This window comes from Phaethon aethereus (assembly GCF_964289735.1).
Source record: "Phaethon aethereus genome assembly, chromosome: 1".
In the NCBI taxonomy this organism is placed as follows: domain Eukaryota; kingdom Metazoa; phylum Chordata; class Aves; order Phaethontiformes; family Phaethontidae; genus Phaethon; species Phaethon aethereus.
Genome location: NC_138575.1, coordinates 83,095,667 through 83,116,528, shown reverse-complemented (window position 1 = coordinate 83,116,528; position 20,862 = coordinate 83,095,667). Strand labels below are relative to the sequence as shown.

General features: G+C 38.3%; 1 protein-coding gene across 1 annotated transcript in view; it reads right to left on the bottom strand.

Moving 5' to 3' along the window:
* ANO2 (anoctamin 2) overlaps positions 1–20,862 on the bottom strand; it is a gene marked incomplete at both ends in the record, with an annotated part of 187,761 nt that overhangs the window by 129,333 nt on the left and 37,566 nt on the right. Inside the window, 3 exons of the mRNA XM_082011641.1 lie at positions 11,851–11,915; positions 17,435–17,476; positions 17,716–17,771. Of these exons, the coding sequence (XP_081867767.1) occupies positions 11,851–11,915; positions 17,435–17,476; positions 17,716–17,771 (163 nt within the window). The remainder of the gene's footprint in view (positions 1–11,850; positions 11,916–17,434; positions 17,477–17,715; positions 17,772–20,862) is intronic.

Here is a 20,862-nt window from a genome sequence, read left to right as displayed (position 1 = left end):
CTTTCTTGCTTTTCAAATTAATATAGTTAAGCCTTACTACAGAGTCTGAATTAATTTCATGTATTTGCTTTAGCAAGTACTTGTAAGTACTTACACTGTAAGTATTACTACTGTCAGACACCACCTAGTGGCTAATAAACAGATGTATAATTTCCAATAAAAGACAAGTATGATAAATTCTTTTTTAGTCACAGTGTTACTGCACACCTTGAGACAGCAAGGCTTGCCTCTTGGCATTTTGAGATAAGAAGAGAGTTACAGAACTTTCTTAGCTAAAATTTAAACTGCTAGTCCTCAAGGCTTCTGAGACTGTGACAAATGGAAAGGCAAACAAAACACACTCAAATATATCCTCTAAACCAAATGCATACAAGAGCTCCTGGTTCATTATCTTTCAGGCCTTCAGGAATCCCAGGTCCCAGAGATCAGGGGGAAAGGTTGGAGCAAGGAAGATGTAGCCTTGGTGGAAGAGGATCAGGTCAGGTAATACTTAAGCAAACTGGACATACATAAGTCCGTGGGCCCTGATGGGATGCACCCACCAGTGTTGAGGGAGCTGGATGATATCATTACAAGGCCCTTCTCGATAATCTTTGTTTGATGATGGAAACTGGGAGAAGTGCCTAAAGACTGGGGGAAAACAAATGTCACCCCCATCTTCAAGAAGGGCAAGAAGGAGGACCTAGGAAACTACAGGCCGATCTTCCTCATCTCCATCCCAGAGAAGGTGATGGAACAGCTATTCCTGGAAACCATTTCCAGACACATTAAAGATGAGAAAATCATCAAGAGTAGTCAGCATGGCTTCACCAAGGGAAAGTCGTGCTTGACCAACTTCATAAACTTCTATGATGAAATGACTAGCCTGATAGATGGAGGGGGGAGCAGTGAATATTGTCTACTTTGACAGTGTATCCCATAAGATCTTCATAGAGCAGCTGTCGATGTATGGGCTGTATGAGCAGATAGTGAGGTGCATTAAAAACTGGCTGAATGTCCAGGCCCAGAGAGTGGTGGCCAGTGACACAAAGTCTGGTTGGAAGCCAGTAATTAGCAGTGTACCCCAGGGGTCAATACTGGGTCCAGTCTTGTTTAACACCTTCGTTAGTGATCTGGAGCAGAGTGTACCCTCAGCAAGTTTGCAGATGACACAAAACTAGGAGAAATTGTTGATATTCCAGAGGGTCATGCTGCTACCCAGAGGGACCTCGACAGGCTAGAGGAATGAGCTGACAGGAACGTCTTGAAATTCAACAAGGAGAAATACAAAGTCCCACACCTGGGGAAGAACAACCCCATGCATCAGTCTTTGCTGGGGGCCACCCAACTGGAAAGCAGCTTAGCAGAAAAGAACCTGTGGGTCCTGGAGCACACCAGGTTCAACATGAGTCAGCAATGAGCCCTTGATGCAAAGAAGGTGAATGGTATCCTTGGCCACTTTAGGCAAAGTATTGCCAGCAGTCAAGAGAGGTGATCCTTCCCTTTTGCTCAACATTGGTGAGGCCACAGTGGCAGTACTGTGTCCAGTTCTGGGCTCCTCACCACAAGAGAGACATGGACATACTGGAAAGAGTCCAGTGAAGGGCCACAGGGATGATTAAAGAACTGGAGCATATCACATATGAGGAAAAGCCAATGGGGTTGACACTGTTTTGCCTGGAGAAGAGAAGGCTCAAGGGGGATATCAAGGAGGATCATATTAATGTGTGTAAATACCTGAAGGGAGGGTGCAATGAGGATGGAGGCAGGCTCTTTTCACTTTTGCCTAGTGACAGGACAAGAAGCAATGTGCACAAATTGAAATACAGGAGACTCCCTCTGAACATCAGGAAACACTTTTTTACTGTGAGAGTGACAGCACTGGAATAGGTTGCCCAGGGAGGTTGTGAAGTCTCCCTCCTTAGAAATATTAAAAAAAACATCTAGTCACAGTCCTGGAAAACTGGCTCTACATGGCCCTGTTTGAGCAGGGGTTTGGACCAGATGATCTCCAGAGGTCCCCACCAACTTCAACCATTCTGTGATTCTGTGATCTTTGAGCACTTCAGTAGCACCTATTCTACAATGACAGTAATACACAACAGCAGTAATCACCTGCACAAATATTGCATTAAAATGTTCATCTTTCTGCTCTCTGTACTGACTGTGGAAGTTCGGAGATTTCTCATGTTGAAACCTTTCTTTATGCAGGTGTTTTCTGGGGATAATTTTTACATGGTGCTCAGTTCTTAATCTCTTCCCTTGCTGTCTTGGTTTTGTCCGCTGTTGGAGACAGGTTACTGGATCAGAAAAAGCTATGGCCTGCTCTAATGTAACTGTTGTACAGAGACAGATAGGATCCTCATACAAAGCATCTTAATATTAGGATATACCTTTAAACCAGATGACAAGGGGTGATGTTAATCCCTGGTCAGCAATCAAAGAGTCAGTAGAGGACCTTCTCTCACTCAAATATGCCATAGCCAGAACTTTCTACTGAGATTAAGATATCAAGAGCGATTTTACAAGAAAGATCAGCAGAACTGTAACCACACAAATGCCGCAACTGTTTCCTACTCCCTTCAGTTCCCAGCCATATATACCTCTAGATGCCTGCAAATATTTGTATGCATGTATATAAAAATGTGCAGGACTTTCTCTTTTTTTCAGTGTGGCCTCCCAGCTCTGGCTTTTGCTTCTCCAGTTTAAAACAACAAACTTTCATTTCCTATCAAAATACACTGGTATTGCCTCCAAAGATACTTGTTGGATTGGGACCTATCACTTGAGTCCATTAAGAAATATAAGTTTCTGGCTGTGAAGTTTAGGCATCATACAAGCACTACAGAACTTAGCCTGAGACAGTTCTGCACAGATAAAACTGAACTCTAGCTGCCTGCAAAACTACAAAATCCAAAGGGGAGGCACCAGGAAGCTGTGCAGAAACAACCTCAATCTTCAGAGCCTTGGCTTTTCAAAAGTCCTGATGTAGGTGTGCACATCCTTTGCCGGATCTAGCTTTTGAAAACCCCAGCAAAGGAGTGAGGAATCTGGATGGTAATGAGGATCTTATTTCTCAGTGACCTGAAGCCTAGGGATTATGTTTATCAAAAAGCAGGGATCTGGTCTTCCTCAGCACTGCAATACAAGCCGACTAGTTTAAAATTCCATCTCTCATACAAGCACCAATAAATAAGACCAAGCTCTTGCCAAAACAGACCGAGAAAGAACCACTTCCTACAGGACTGGCAAAGTCTGTGAAATGCAGAGCTGTAAGTAAATCATCTCACTCCAGTCACAGGCCTGCACCCAGCAGAATAATTCAAAACAATTTCTCAGTGATTTATGCACCATGAGTAAAAACCCTCTGCAATAAACACAGGCTGGAGCACTCGTGTAAGCCCTGTGATGAGAAGTTCCAGGGGCAGAGGGGAAACTCCCTACAACTGCAGATTAAAAGTGCAGTTCTAGCATCAAGCATCTAATATGTAGTCCATGTAATGGCTTTATGACATGATACAAAACCCCATTCATAAAATAACTGAGTTCATGAGGGAATTGAATCACACAGACACTGGAAAGAGGGAAAGATTATAGTGATGGAGAAAGTGTTCCTTTCTCAACAGTTAGGACTCTGCTCCAGGGTCCCACCTGCTTCTGACTCCCTCCAGGAAGCTCTCTCCTGTAAAAACTGGCACAAAGTACAACATCAAGGCTGAGTGGATGCTGGCATAGCACTTCCCACTGTACCTAGTGCTAGATGATGAACTGTAAGTTGAACTTACCCCATGCTGGGACTGAATCTTTGTTGTAGAGCTCCTTGGAGCTATAAAAAGATGTTGAACTCAAAGTGCAAAAGGGTTGTAGTAAGAAGATATGCTGAGATTTTTGCCTCAGGCACATGCTTAGAAGAGGTTTGGAAAGGAGCTAGATGGACTACTGCCAAAGTTACTGGTAGAGCTCATGGGCATTTTTCTACTTAATGCTATATTTGTTCAATTACTGCACTTTCCCAGGCTTAAAGCTGTTTTCTCTTTTTCCTAATAAAGAATTCCTTGCATATAGCCTCAGCATCTTTGTGAATGTTGAAGATATGCCTGCTAAAGACAGTCAGGGAAGAATTGCATAGTGTTTCCATATTTCTGTATGGGACCTGAGTTGTTTAGTTATTTATCAAGAACTGGTTTTTAGTATCATTACCCACCTGGCATAAGGGGACCCTCTCCAGAATCCCATGAATAAGTGTTATCTCAGAAGAAGGCTACAGTAATTCACCAAACTAAGAGGGAAAGCACACCACTTTAAACATAGTGATCACTAATACCCAAAAAGAAAGCAAGCTCACTCCTCCCTCAAATGGAAAGGGAACCCCAAAAAATGAGGAGCACTCCACTGGCACACAATGAAGAAAATGGGCTATGAAAGAAAAGAATCAGTGGCTAAGACTGAAACACGCTTGGTTTCCACTGAAAAGACATTTCTGTTAAATAAGGAACCAAACTGTCGGGTTGATAAAAGCTCCTCATTGTAATAGTTTACAGACCCCACTCTAAGTGATGCCTTACTCAGAAGGTAGTAAATAACCACCTGGCCTAGCAGTTGCTTCAGCAGAGAGAAAAGATCGTAACATAACCATTCTCTAGGCATTAGGAACTGCATATTACCCTGCACATCTATCATGGTGCATTTTTCTTTTGTCTCTGCCACCTTACAGAAGCTGGTGATAGTCACGAGAACCTTGCAGAGGGAGGGCTGTGCTCACTGCCCTTGGTCTGCTGGCTGTATATGGGAGGCAAGCCTCACTGTTCCCTGCTTTGAAACATGGCTTTCAGAACAGAGATAGGTGTTTGTTGCAACTCTGGGAACTGAAAGGCTGACGAGATGGGTCAGCCAGCCCACTACAGAGCGGGGCACTGTATATCTATCTATATACATATATATCTATACCAAAATACTGGTCTTGACTGCTCAGGCTTAGTCATGCTTACTTAATGCTTACTCTGAGGCAAGCATTAGAAGAGGGTTGTTCAGTCCCTGTGAGAGAACCACATATTAGAAGGTTGCTTTCTGCCAAAGTAGTTACACTGCATAAAAAATAAAGATCAGATGTCTGGTTAGGTTAATTCACAAGAATAACAGAAGAATGACAGGGAAGCAGAGGAATTAAAGCATACAGGAGAACCTGCACTTGAGGATCAATAACCCTGGAGTCTGTGTTAACAATGATTGAACAACATTTGAGTGTACCTCTGGAATTAGGGAGGGTACCGCAAACCTTTATTTTCAAGTTCTTAGAGTTCTAGTCAGCATGTGGAGGCAAATGTTCTCTCTCCAGAGATGAAGTTGTGGCTACATATAATGGTGGTGAAAGAAGCAGTGATTTGCTAATGTATTAAGCAGGATTGATGGCCACAGTTAGGGGAATGCTGTACCAGAAATTGATCTTAACCATGCTTTGCCAAGGAAGAAACACTTATCTCTAAAGACAATAAAAACACCATTTCAGCAGAACTCCCCTTTTCTTATTTTATTGCTCCTTTAAAACTATGCTGTCATAAGTAGGGTAAGCTATCTATGATACCCGTTTTGGTTTCTCTGGTGAAGATTGATGAAAGAAGAAAAAAGCAAAAAGGCAAACCAGTAATAACACTTTTGGGGCCTGATTGCTTACATTGAACACTGCACTAGACAGGCTCCAAGACATTGAAAATGAAGGCAACAGTATCCAGAGCCAGGACAATCAAACTTCGGAATATCATAGGTCTGTCATCACTGTAAAAACTGCCAGGAAGAGAAACCTACAGGCTGCTGTGCTTTAGGAAGATAGCATTCAATTGCGGGGAAAGGAGGAACTGATGCCTGTTTGATCAAGAGCAGGTTCAACACGGGCACACTGTATTGAAGGGCCAGAATTCATTACACATGAACCTGAAATAATTTTCCACACAAAAGGAAAACATAGTTAAAAATAGGAAGGAAGAAATATATTAGGCAGACAGTTTGAGTAACAGAAACTCCCAAGTTTTGATTTACATGCTATACACTATAAATAATATTTTGGTTAACTCACTTTTCCATCTACTCCTGCAAAAAGAGTTACCGTATACATAGTCTTAATCTTTGCAATGACCATGTTTTCCCATTTTTAGGCTTTACAGCAAGATAAGCATATACAGGCACTTGGACCTTTGAAAGTAATCATGCTATAGATAATGTAGCCTGTTAGTTATTAAAAAATTAGGTGAAGTCCTAGCAATAGGAAATAGAAATTAAAACATGAAAAAAAGGTAAGTTAGAAGGAGCTTATGAGCTGGGACCTTTTAGAAGCACTAATATTAAAAAGTTCTGCCACAATTAAAAAAAACTAGCTCTGCTTGACTGCCCGAGGGCAAGGTAATTTTGTGTTAATAACAAAATAAAAAAAGGGGATCTTCTCTCTGAGATGATGGTCCCCTATCTGGAATGCCAGTTCATGCACGAGTTCCCATCTGCAGGTGCTTCAAGATGTCCATTAAGAAGATAACTTGCCATTTTTCCAGGAGTTAAGTTAGCTTTTGTCTCACAACCTCTTTGTTGACTCGCTGGAGCGTGTCCAGATAAGAGCAATGAAGCTGGTGAGGGATCTGGAGAACAAGTCTTATGAGGAGCGGCTGAGGGAACTGAGATTGTTTAGTCTTGGAGAAGAGGAGGCTGAGGGGAGACCTTATCACTCTCTACAACTTCCTGAAAATGGGTTGTGGTGAGGTGGGAGTTGGTCTCTTCTCCCAAGTAACTAGCTATAGAATGAGAGGAAATGGATTCAAGTTGCGCCAGGGGAGGTTTAGATTAGATATTAGGAAAAATTTCTTTTCTGAGACAGTGATCAAGCATTGGCACAGGCTGCCCAGGGAGCTAGTGGAGTCACCATCACTGGACGTGTTCAAAAAACGTGTGGATGTGGCACTTCAGGACATGGTTTAGTCGACATAGTGGTTTTGGGTTGATGATTGGACTTGATGATCTTAAAGATCTTTTCCAACCTTAATGATTCTATGATTCTGTTACATCAGTAACCTTAGCATACTCACTTCATCTGTCATTTAGAGCTCCTAAGTGACAAAGGTTGCATTCAGCAAGAAATATCATCCATTATAAATTCTATTGCACTTTATTCTTTCTGTAATTTCTTGACCTGCTATAACTCATTAGAGGCGCACATCTAAAAGATAAGAGGCAATGGCTGTAAATTGTACCAAGGAAAATTTGGTCTGGACAGCAGGATAAAATTCTTCTCTCTTGAGTGTGGTGCAGCACTGGAAAGGTTGCCCAGAGAGACCGTGTGAACGCCATCCTTGGAGATTTCAAAACTTGATCTGCCTTTCAAGACAGCCCTGCTTTGAGGAGAGAGTAAGTCTAGGGACCTCCAAAGGTCCCTATTCACAATGTATTCATTCTAGAGTCACATAGTTAAAACTTTGATCAACACACTGTAATATTTATTAAAAAATCATAAAAACTTTTTTCTTTATGCAGGTTTATAAGACTCCCAGGGAGTGCCCTCCCTGTCTCTGGATCAACAATAGTATTACCCTGTAGGAAACTAACAAATGCATAGACTGCAAAAATTGCTAAAAACTGTGTTTGAACTCACCTTCATCTGAGGAAAGAGCATCGTCAAAATAGAAAAAAATCCATAAACCACAGATATGTTTTTATAGCACATTTTAAATTGCATTACAAGGATTGAGAGGAACTACTATTGACAAGTGCATTCCTACAAGAAAGTTACACTAGAGAAACTCTCTAGTAGAAATTAATACTGAAATTAGGATGAGAAAAAAAGTATATTTTATAACACACAAACATCTAGAGCCCTGCACATCCTAGAGCTGCAACTTTTCATTCTCTACTTGTTAATATATGACTCATGCCTTCCAATCTAAGGGTGACTGAAAAAGGAAGTAAACCATTTTCAGTACTTCAACCTAAGAAATTTGCTAGCAAATAATTTGTAATTTCCCTCTCAAAAATGTTTATCGTCCTCTTCATCTGAGTTGAAAACAGACATATATGAAAGGCAAAAGCTGAATTCATATGGGTATATTTAGACATTCATATGCTTTTGAAAATAAAGCAGTGCATTAGCCAGGCTTTGTTTTAAGCAATGTTATTTAATATCTGCCTGTGCACTGAGACACTGGGTGTTACAAACATTTTACAAACCAACCCTCAATTCACTCTGTACTATCTGCATGATCTATTCCATATATTCCCTTGAGGTTTTTAACTGTAGTTGTTTTGCTGTAGAATAGAAATATCTAACACCCACCATACGTCCTTTGACAGGGTCCCGCACAACATCCTTCTCTCTAAACTGGAGAGGGATGGATTTGATGGGAGGAATTGGTTGGTTGGTCACATCCAGAGGGTAACGTTCAACAACACAATGTCCAGCTGGAGATTGGTGATGAGTGGTGTCCCTCAGGGGTCCATCTGTACTGGGACCAGTACTCATGACTTAATGACTTAATTAATTAATATATTCATCAGTGACAAAGACAGTGGGATCGAGTGCACCCTCAGCAAGTTTGCAGAAGACACCAAGCTGAGTGGTGTGGTTCATACACCTGAGGGACAGGATGCCATCCAGAGGGACCTGGACAAACTTGAGGAATGGCCTGTGTGACCTTCATGAGGGACAAGGCCAAGTGCAGGGTCCTACGCCTGGGATGGGGCATCTCCTGGTATTAATACAGGCTGGAGGATGAAGGGACTGAGAGCAACCCTGCCGAGAAGGACTTGGGAGTACTGCTGGATGAAAAGCTGGACATGAGCTGGCAATGTACGCTTGCAGCCCAGAAGGCCAACCCTATCCTGGGCTGCATCCAAAGCAGCGTGGCCAGCAGGTCAAGGGAGGTGATTCTGCCCCTCTACTCCACTCTGCTCAGACCCCACCTGGAGTCCTGCGTCCAGCTCTGGAGCCCTCAGCACAGGAAAGACATGGACCTGTTGGAGTGGGTCCAGAGGAGGGCCATCAAAATGATCGGAGGGGTGGAACACCTGTCCTGTGAGGACAGGCTGAGAGAGTTGGGGTTGTTCAGCCTGGAGAAGAGGAGACTCTGGGGAGACCTTATTGCAGCCTTGCAGTACTTCAAGGAGACTTCTAAGAAAGATGAGGACAGACTTTTCATCAGGGTCTGTTGCAACAGGACAAGGGGTAATAGTTTTAAACTGGAAGAGGGTAGATTCTGACTAGACATAAGGAAGAAATTTTTCACGATGGGGGTTGTGAACCACTGGCACAGGTTGCCCAGAGAGGTGGTAGATGCCCCATCCCTGGAAACATTCCAGGTCAGGTTGAACAGGGCTCTGTGCAACTTCGTCTAGTTGAAGATGTCCCTGCTCATTGCAGGGGAGTTGGACTAGATGGCCTTTAAAGGTCCCTTCCGACTCAACTATTCTATGATTCTGTGATTCTATTGAGACAATCAAATCTTACTGAGGTTCTGCAAGGCTTTGAAACGTCCTCTTTTTTGCTCTAATATTTTTGTGCAAGATTTACGTACTTTCTAATACCAGTTATTCCAGGCCAGGTTACTGTATGGAATAGGTAAATCAGAACAAGATTACAACACCTAGTATGTTGTTAGTAAATATTACAAATGTTAAGTTAAACTGTGACTGGCTAGAGGAATTCTCATGTTTTACCAGAGCTGACAGCTCAGCTGAATTAAAAATAGAGGTACATCTGCTTACACTCCATCTTCATTTGTATTTTGCTGTGTCCATTATAATGTTTCACTATACTGATATGATTTCATAGAAATTCAGTGGTTTAAACTTCTGTGAGAAAGAAAAAAAGGACCAGACATATGCAATTGATTCTTTGTTCCCAGAGATTATTTTTCTTGATTTTATCTTTGCTTGACTGCAAATTTGACTGTTAACACTAAAATAAATGTGGTTTTTATTTTCTAGGTAATGTAGAGCTTTAGATTATATATATACTTGAAGAATTACCACCCTTTTCTTTCTGCAGCTGAACTAGGTTTTTGCACCTCTGTACTGTGGTGTGGATTTGAGCTCAGTCTCAATATGGATGCTTATTCCCTTGGCAAGCATTAGCCACACTTCGTGGATTTTCGTAATTTACTTTGATACTTCTTTCTTAGATTGATTAGATTATACTCATTTTTTTTTTCTGGTCATGGGAGCATGGTGTAAATTAAAAAATTTATATTCAGGCTTTGATGGACAGAAGAAGCAGCGTTTATTTTGCTTTATATTCAAAGCTTCTTCTGACTGAGGTTTTCAAATATACTAACTCTGTTGAAGCATGTTGCTTAAATAACATTCATATCACCAAATTAATTAGACTTTTTAGTTTAACTTTTAAGAAAACTTGCAACAGTGCACATCTTTTCCACTATTCCTGTTTCACCTTTATACAGTAAGAATGCAAACTGAAATTCATTCTTTAACCGAAGTACCTATGCTGAAAGATTAGATATGGCACTGCAGAATTACTATAAGTCATCCTCAGTGCCTCAGTTCCTTGTTTCTGGCCAGTTTCCAAGTGATTGTATACCAAATCTAGGAACCACATGTTTGTTATGCTCACTCTTGGCACAGACCAGGGATTCTCTGAGCTCCCTTCTGAAGTCTGTCCCCATCTTTCTTATAAGCCTTGTTTAAGTACTGGAAGGTGCAATAAGGTCTCCCCAGAGCCTTCTCTTCTCCAGGCTGAACAACCCCAAGTCTCTCAGCCTTTCCTCACAGGAGAGGTGTTCCATCCCTCTGATCACTTTGGTAGCCCTCCTCTGGACCCACTCCAACAGGTCCATGTCCTTCCTGTGCTGAGGGCTCCAGTCGAAACATCTCACTCCCAATAAAGCGCAATTCTGCTCATGTTACAAATTTTTGAAATTTTTTCAAGTTTTTTTCACGTAAAGTCTTTGAAAAACTGTATGCAGTATTTTAACTTTAACTCAAAATACAATAAATACATTTTAAAAAGTTTATTGATTAACTGTATTACTAATATGAGCTTTTGCAGGTAATGATGTAGGGGTAACTTATATAATAAAATGTAGTTGGAGTTTGATTATTTGAAAGATAAATGCTAATGAATGTCAACCTTCTTATGTATACAAATCATCCAGAAACAGATTTTTTCCTATTGTTTGTTTGTTAATATCATTTATTCCTAGACAGATATGTAAGAATATTTCAAGTCATCAGTTTTCACAAATGTTTCCTTTTCTTTATTCAGTATTTATAGTATACAAGAAAAATTGTTTTGTTTTGGTTTGTCTTTCTTGTAGAGGTATTGTGGAAATTCCTTTAAAAGCATGGTTGTTTTATTTTTGTCTTATTTTAAGCCCAACTTCTATGTTTGTAATGTCAAAATTCAAAATATACAAAAACCACTGGGAACACATATGGATGTGTTCAGGTGAATAGAACTTGTAAAACCAGGACTAAAAAAATCAAAATACTTTCAAAACTGTCAAATACTTTTACACTGATTCATGATGTGAACACCAGCTTCTGATTATTCACCAGACGTTGTGAGTATACTCTCCAATAAAAATTCATCAATGTAAATGGCAATTCACCTTTTTTAAAAGAACTAATGCTTTAAAAAAAAAATAAGCCAAAGTATGACACTCTTCCAGGGATAAGCACCATACAAAAACAAAGGTACTTTTTGTGTGTGTGTATTTTTGTTACAGTAAACTATGAACAGAGCTACAGAAAAGCAGTGAAAGCATTATTTTTAATGGTCTGATTAATCAAAGATTTCATTTGCTAAAATAGCTGGAAGCAACTTAATTAATCTGCATCAACTAAGAACCAGTTCCCATAGTGTTTTATAGAAGTCCATGTTACCTTATGAGATCAATAGGCTGAAACTTGTAAAATACTCCATATCTTGCCCATTCTCGATACAGCAACTAAAAAAAAAACAAAACAGAAAATTAACTTGAAATGAGTGCTCCATTCTGTTTTTACAAACATCTTCTAAGATTTAAAAATATATGTACCAAAAAAAGCAGTTTCACATACTTCAATACAAACTTCCAAGTACATTTGTCACAGTTATGGCAGACTCCAACCAAGCCTGCAACGCAAGGATGGTGTACACACATCTTTCTCCATTTACCTACCCCCTCCTCACTGCATTTATTAGATAGTGACGTTAAATAGAAAGGCTCGACAGGAAAAATGAAAGATGCAGTAGTTTTGCGGAAATCTTTAGAAAGATGCTATAAATAATCCTACTTACAGAGTGATATTCTTCTATGATGTAATTTATTTAATGTCTGGAATCACACCCTAGATAAGTACTGACCAGTGTTTCCAGGTCCAAGATGATCTGAGGTAAGAGTTCAAAAATGTTAAACTGGTATGTACAAACATACCAATCGGTAACAAACATAACCAGACTGCTCTCCTGCTCAGCTCCTGAGGCTACTATGCCCAGTAGAGCCCGTATAAAAGCCCCTTCTCTCCCCTTGCTGCACATGGCCACACAAGTTCACATGTTTACTGTTGGAAATGCAAATTCGCAGCTTGCAGACAGTACAAAGGAAGGCGCGGATCCTACAGAAACTTCTTACAATGGGAGGAATCCAGTGGGAACAGAGTCAGGGATAAAAGGAAACATTTCAGGACCTCTGGTATATTAACCACGATAGACTCAACTGCAATAGGCAAGGGACTCGGGATAGTCTTCCTCATTCCCTCTTTCATTGCTGTGACCTATGTGACACAACGTTGTTGAACTTTCAAAAAGAAAACACTCTTTTACAAGAGGCTGTAAAGGAAACTGGTGATTATGGTGTGAAAGATATCACACTGTTTTGAAAACAAAGCCAGCTGCTAGATAGAAATTACCACACAATTAACAATTTGGTAAAAGAGTTAATTTGATAGTGGGACATTTTATAACTGTATGCATTTATTAATAATCCAGAAAGGACATTCAGAAATTAATCTTTCCAGAATTATATGAAGACTGAAGGAAGCTCAGAGGAAACATCAGCAGGATCTAACAAAGTTAGATGACTGTTCACCATATTTTGTCTTCAGAGGAAAATAAAAATCAGGGCAGTCCTGTGCAAACGAGTAAAATTTTCTGTGTAACCACCTGAATTGTTTGTGTTCCTTTCACAGTTTTAGGCTGTGACAAGGCTGTAGACAGTCTAAGGCAACATGCTCATTGAAAGCTATTTCTTGAAGCACAGAGTGCATCAAAATAATAAACAAATAACCAGAATATGATGATAAATGAAACTAAATTAACCACATCACACTCTACAGATTATAAATCTGTATCATCCAAAAAGACAGGTGTCAAGCCTTTTATCTCTATTTTCAAAAAAAGTGGAGGGGGTCCAGAAAAAGAGTAACATATGAGAGGTGCAGTCAGCTCCTTTAAAATAAGGCACCACACCATTTCTAGTAAAATTGGAGTAGTGATGAAACTGTGTTTTGAGAATGAGCTTCTGTGTGGAGTATCTGCTGGCTCCAAGAGATGACCTCATACTTCAGTTCCTCCCTTGCTGTGAGTACTAACTGACAGTCTCTCGCTTGCCTCATGGAAATTGTAGTTAATGTGAAGCAGTGTAATTGCTGAGTTAATACCATGGAGACTTCTATTCTTCTGTAAACTTTGGCTGGGATTGGGCAATAAGTTTTAAAGCTGTTGGGGAGGAAGACACAAACCAAGAAATACACGAATACACAACTGGGTACATACAGAGGAAATTCTGCAGAAAAGTTAAATTAAATATGTTTTCTTTTTTTCTTTAACAGGAAAAAAAGGAACTCCAATGATAGTCAAAATCAGTAATTTCAAAATGGTAAGATTTTTTTTTTTCCAAAATGTGTAATATGTGGAACTCATCAGCTTAGTTGCAGACTAGATTGCAAACTGTTTAGTTCTATCTGCAAAATAGATGCTCATTAAGCATGGCATTTTTTTTCCAGTAAATAATAGATTATTGCACAACGGAGTTATGTAAGTATGCAAGAGCTGGAGAGGATGTCAGTAACAAAGTACATATAGTTTTTGCAATTATCACTAAATGCAGCTGTCAGATGGTCCATTTTGACAGCTAGAAGCACGCTACACCATCTTATGAAGTTAACAGCACAATTAAAATGTGTGGAGAAATTTCAGATGCTGTAACTACAGAGTTATCTTGACATATTTTGAAGTTTTCCAGTCACATTTTTCTACTGTTTATAATGCCTCTCCTCCTGCAGGTGCTATCTGAAAGAACTAAATAAATATGAAGTGAGCAAGTAAGACCTGGATCCTGCAAAGATGCACCCAACAAAGTATTATTGTTCAGAATATGGAAACTGATTTGCAACCGTTTAAATGAACAGGGCTATGCCATTGCATACTCATTAAAGACACAGCATAAAGTGTTTTCTGTTCATAGATCAGGGAGTAAACCCTATGCTGCTGAAGCAATGGGGAATTCGGCAATGAGACTCAAGGAGTGTGGAGTCTTGGCTTTTAGAATATTGCTCTTACAGAGCACATTCTTGCAAAATGCTTTGCAATTGTGGAAAGAAATGGTGAGACTAAGTTTGGTTTTCTTTGTCTTCAACAGAAGTTGAAGATTGCCCTGTCTGCCATATTTATATTTTCATATGAATACTTGTGTTTACCTATCCAAAGTCACCCGTTGCCATTACCCCACAGCATTACCTACGATTTTGTTTATTTCTATAAATAATCATACTAATAAATGCATTCACTGAACTACACAAAACAATAAAGCTAAAGCTATCAAATTATTAGAACTACTTCAAAGCTGTTTCAAACATAGCTACAGAATGGTATTTGAAGAGCAAAAAAAAAAGTCTTTCTAAAATTGCAGTCAGTTCAGGAACAGGCTCCTGTGGCATTATGTCAGACTACAGAACCACACTGGTTATTCTGATTCTGAAGCACTGAAGGTGAGTTTATGGCATGAATATTTTCCATTCACGTGTGTTGCCCACACTAAACCTCAGCCTCAACACTGCAATTTTACAAGATTAAGCTTAATGTGGAAGCTGGAATGTGCTTCCTTTCATGATATTTATTAAATTGAAAGCAATTCTAGGAAGAGTTTTGTAATATAATTTATTGTATTTTATCAGCATCACTTAAAAGCAGTACTTTCCATAAGTTTATAATAATACTTTCCAATCTGCTTCTAATATTCTAGGGATGTTGCTGTAGCATATGAGAACAGCATATTTCCCAGATAGGTAACAAAGCCCTTATGTATTTCTCAATGTCAAACATATTGCTAAAAATGAAGGGTTACAAGTTGCCAGTGGGCTAGAAGCTTAAAAAGACCAAGTCAGTGTTTATACTCATGGCGAATTATTACCATACTGCTGTGTAATAACTTCCTTAAAAAGACTTTTTCTAAAGCAGAAATCACACTAAAACAGGGAAATTCCTTTACTCCAATCAACAGTCTTAGGAAAAGAGTAGGTTTCATTGACTACAGATATATGTTTCTCATAGGATGTGACAAAAGTATTGTTTCACAGTGCATTTTCTCCAAGGAAAACCTGAAGAGGTTTAATAAGGATTAACCTTTTATATTATGAACTGGTACATAAACCTTAATTACTTGTACTGCCTAATTGGCATAAGTACCCCAGACAGGCTCAGTTCATCACTTTTTGGGCTTATACAACAGAGAATTGAAATAGAAGATACAGGTAAGTTAAAACAGACAAAATAAAAAGGGGCAGAGAAAAATAAAACTGAAAAATGCCCCCCTTCCTTTAAACCTGATCAGGGCTTTTCAGGAAATTAAACACTGAGACTATTAGATTCAGATAGAAAACAGATGATGTTATGCATAGAAATACTACAGCAGATTCAGTGGCTAGGCAGCAGAGACATATGTGAATAATCAATGAAGTATTTCTGGAAAGAACCTTTTATGTTTTTAATACTTAACACTTCATAACTGAGCCTAATAGGCAGTATAAAAAGAAGGCAGCACAAAATAAGATGAGTAGGGTGAATATTTTTCCAGACACTAGTCCTTCCAGGCCCTCTTCCCTCTTTTTCCACATTACCCAGTCTTTCTCCATTGACTAATGTTCATTTACCTTTCTTCTCTAAAAATTTTGCTAACCTTATAAGTTAGTAAACTATGTAGCTGATTTTCAGAGTCCATTACTGTATCACTATTATCACTTAGAGAAAATTCTGAAAGTGCAGAGTAGACAATCTCTTCATGAACAAGACATTAAAAATAATGGACATTAATATACAAGCTTCTTTATAGTTTGTTTTCCAACCTTGTTTCTTTTGCTTATCAAGGTTCATATACTAAATTAAAATTGTATATAGCACATGAAGACATCTAGTGGCTGAATGTTAACAGTATTTACCAAAAACTACAGAGAAGATTACGTTTTCAAATTTTTACTAACCCAGCATTAGAGAAATCAGATTTGTTTATATGACCTATGAACTCAGTCTTCCTTTCAAATGCTCAAATAATCATAATTTGTGGCAGCTATACTCTTGAGAACTACACTGTGTTTTGCCAAATTAATGGCGTTTTCTTACCTCTTCTTCAAGTAATAGTGACATATACCAACATGTAATACCACAGAGTTAAAAAGAATTATGAAATTATTTACAAGTCACCATGAATATATGCAATTTAATTTCTAGTATTGTAAATATTTTAGGCATCCAAACATCCTCTTTTTCTTCATTCTTCCCTCCCTCCCTTTCTCTCCCCACAATTTTTCATTTTCATTGTCTGTCCTATCATTTGTATATCAAGAAAAAAAAAGAGCAAACATTAGAGAACAATACAGAATGGATCTTAATGGATTATAGTAATTAAGTGTTTTTGCTTATTTCTAATAGTAAGCATATATATTAAAAACAGTCTGAATTCACATAGTTTTTGATTATGCATCCGTTTCTCTTGTGCAGACAGTTGGTGGGTGATAACTTTTCAAAAGTAATTTTTATTTACAAAATAACGAGAAGCAGATTTTTTGAATTGCATGTAATTAAATTGAATGCAGAATTAAATGAAAAATACAACTATATTTTATTCTAGTAATGATTGTTCTATAGTACCATTTGGTTATGAGAATAAAATAATCATATAAGTTATTTAAAAACTTTTGCTTCCTGACAGGTTGAAAAATCTTGTCTATGCATGCGGATGGAAAATTGAAGCATCTCAAGATGCAAATATCAAATTAAATTCACTTAAATACTTCATAAGAAGACTTTATAAAGAGGCTTCTGAAAAAAATTTTATATGCAGAAATAAAGAGGTAATGAAAAAAATATATGCATTTGTAAAAACATTTACTTGATTAAACATTGGCTAATGCTTTATGATAGCATTTAGGACACTAATTCACATTTGTCACACTAAATCTACAATGAAATTAATTTTGGAATGTATTCTACCTTTCTTTCATTCATGTCATCATTTTGGCCTTCATATTCACCCTAGAGAAAGAAAATAATTTAATAACTGATGTAAAAATAGATACAATTCAATAAAGGTTTGCTCAGCTATTCCTACATTGTTGATTTTACTTTTAGGTCACAACTTGAAATGTAAGAGTTTTCATACTAGAATCACACACTTAGAATATATTTTCATTGTCACAGGCAATAAACATTAATGTCTATGCACTATTAAGTGATACCATCAGAGAACTAGATTTTTAATAGTATATACGTACATCATGAAGTGGGTATGCTGCATCATAAACATTGTTTGCTATTAATGTGCCAATGCCTAAAAGAAAAACATTAATATGGTCAACAGCTGGGCACAGTTAAACAGAAAGGACTATTACAGATTTAATTTCATGACATTAGAATGGGGACTTGAGCTGTATTACTGAAAAAATTCAAAATCCTGTCAAGATGAGTATATACTCATCAGCGTAGAAGTACCTGGCTATGGAAAACATGTTTTCACAGAAAGGCTCATTTACATATAGTGCTTTTTCTTGCATGAACTAGTGTGGTACAAAGATTGTTTTGACCAATTTCTCATCCTGGTAACAGAGGCATGTTGTTGAGGAGGAAAGCATTTGGGAAATCCTTCTTGAAGCTTGACAATGATCAGAACCATGGATCCCTATTGACGCACCCAAACAATAAAAAAACCAACATTTTCACAGAAGTTTGTGAGTGAACAAACCCTTATTCTATATTGACTAATATTAGATTAGGTCTTGTTTTCACTGAACCAAGTGCTGGGTTTTCTACCCTTCCTCATCTCAATACATAAGACCATCCTTCTAAGTCTGAAACAACTCTTCTTTTTTTGCAGGAATTAAATCAGTTTGTGCTCACCAAATCCACGATTAAGTTAGAAAGCTGGATGAACTAGGCCAGAAACTGCCAAGTCCTAAAGATTGCAAATAGGAAGTCTGGTGAAAGGTACAGGAAGATACAGGGACATGGCACTATCACAGTGACCCCATAACACAGGGCTTTAGCAACTGAAACGACAGCTAATGAGTACAGTACCCATAGACATACACAAGAGCACTACTGGCTCTCAAAACCTATGACTCTTATAGCCATTCTGTCGTCAGTCTCTGCAGGTGAAAACAATTGTTCCATAAAGTTAAGATTAATAGTTTATTCCAGACCTCTTTGCTTTCAATGTCCAGTGAAAAATAACCAGCTAGCTTGTCCTTAGGCATGAAAAAAATTCCATAGTTAAATTACACAAATATCGTTCTGGAATGTTTGGGAAAAACCCTCTGGTCAGAGATCCTAGATAGGCATTGACAATAAATTTCTTCCTTGGTACAAAGAAAAATACCCTTACCACTACATGCATTAATAGACTTGGGAAATCTTCATGTTTGGAACATGTTAAGTCCTCTATTGAAAGCATTCCATGTTTGGAAAGTTTACAATGGTTCAGAGTTAAGCTAGAAGAAAATATACCGTCCTTGTGTAACGTTGCAGAAGTGGAATCAGATTCAGCCTTACACAGATATATAAATCAAGAAGCAAATGTTTTTTAAGTGTTATTTTCCTGCTATTATATTATGAAGTATATGTTTATGAAAACCAAAGACTGCTAGAAGTACTTCCAACATCACTGTCCTATCTCTTGGTCAAAATAAGCAATGGAAGCTTTTAAAAAAAAAAAAAAAACACCACACAAAAAAACCCCAGAATAAACAAGGATGCTTAAAGAGATCTTTTAAACCACTTATGATGGGTGGTTTTAAGTAACAAGACCAGTGAGAAGGGAAATCCTTAGCAACATATGAAGCATAGGACTTTTGGGAGAGGATCTCAAAAGACCATAGCAATCAGTGAATTTAGGTCAAATATGATGCATAATCCTGCCAGAAAAATGGGAAGGACAGGAGGGTTAAAATATTTACTTCATGTCAAATGCGATCTTGAGATGACTTGAGCTTGAAGTGAATCAGCCTGTATTTTCATGTTAGAGTAAAAAAAACCCTGAAAAATCACTATTAGTGCTTTGTTCTCTAATGATGGCTTTTATTACAGTATAAACAAGATCAAGCAATTAAAATAGAGAAAACATTAAGTAAGAAGTAAAAAAAACCCATTGGTAAAGTGCTCTTTCCCTTCCTACTATGTCCTTGTAGGATGGATTGCTTCTTTCAAGTTTTCTCTCCACCCAACAACTTACAGTCTTAAGAATTTCAACAGTCTCTCTGGTTCCCTTGGGAAAGTGTCAGGTCCTGGGAGCTGGCTTTTTTCAACAGGCTTAGTGTCCCTGCTGCACTTCAGGCATCACATTTTATATACCTTACACTGCCTTGTCTCTAAAATCCAGCAACTCTAGAGACAGCTACTTGCGCAGCCTCCACAGCTCCCAGGGAAAGCATGGTCTCCCCAGTCACCAGGAGGTTTCCCTGGATGTGAGCTGGAGGAATCCAGTAAAATAAGGTAGCATTCTTCTCTACTGCCCCACAAGACCCTTTGAGCAGATCAATGCGTGGAACAACACAGCAAACAGTGAGCCAGACACCAGCTGAACAATGTTTTAGAAATCAAGAATGCCTGACATTTTCTCAACCATCTTTTCATTTTTTTAAAGCAAACAGTGTAATAATCATAAATTTAATAATTTATTTTTTACTTGGCAAAGCCAAGTATTTTTGCTTGAAAATGAGGAATTAGTTTGTTTGGGGTTTTTTTCATGTAATTTGAAAAAAAAAATCTCTATTTCAGGGAAACTAAATTAATCTGTTTTCCACTCCAGCTCCTGTACCAAAGAAATCCATTACTGCAGCTTCGCTGCACAAATTTACACTAAGACTGTGCAGGAATCTGATGCTACAGCACACTTACTCTTTGCAAGTACATTACCCTAGGATGTTGTGACCTGCCCATAAATGGTCAAGCTTACAGAGGACTTCCAGAAAACATGCCAGACAAGGACTCTTATCACTTCCTCGCCACCAGGGAGATATGTGTCATGATATCACAATGGATGAAAGAAAAAAGTGAAGAAAAGAGAATAAGTACATCTGTATATGTTCTGAACCTCAAGAAAATAAAGCTCCAAGTATTTCAAGGTTACCCCAAAAGTATCACACACTATCTTCAAAATAGTCATAGTTAAGTCATGTATTTGATTATGCAGCTCATGACATAATTTTTAAAGATGCAATAATAAAAATAACCTGGAAAGATGTATTATTCTATTGAAAAGGCAAGAAAAATCTGCTCATGGAAGAAATAATACAACATACTATAGTTGACATCTGAATTTTCAAAATCAGATCATATAACAATCAAATCCAATTTTATAACAATTCAAGAAATGCAAGTTATGTGCCAGATTCTGCACCTGTAGAAATGAAAAACAAGCTCCCATT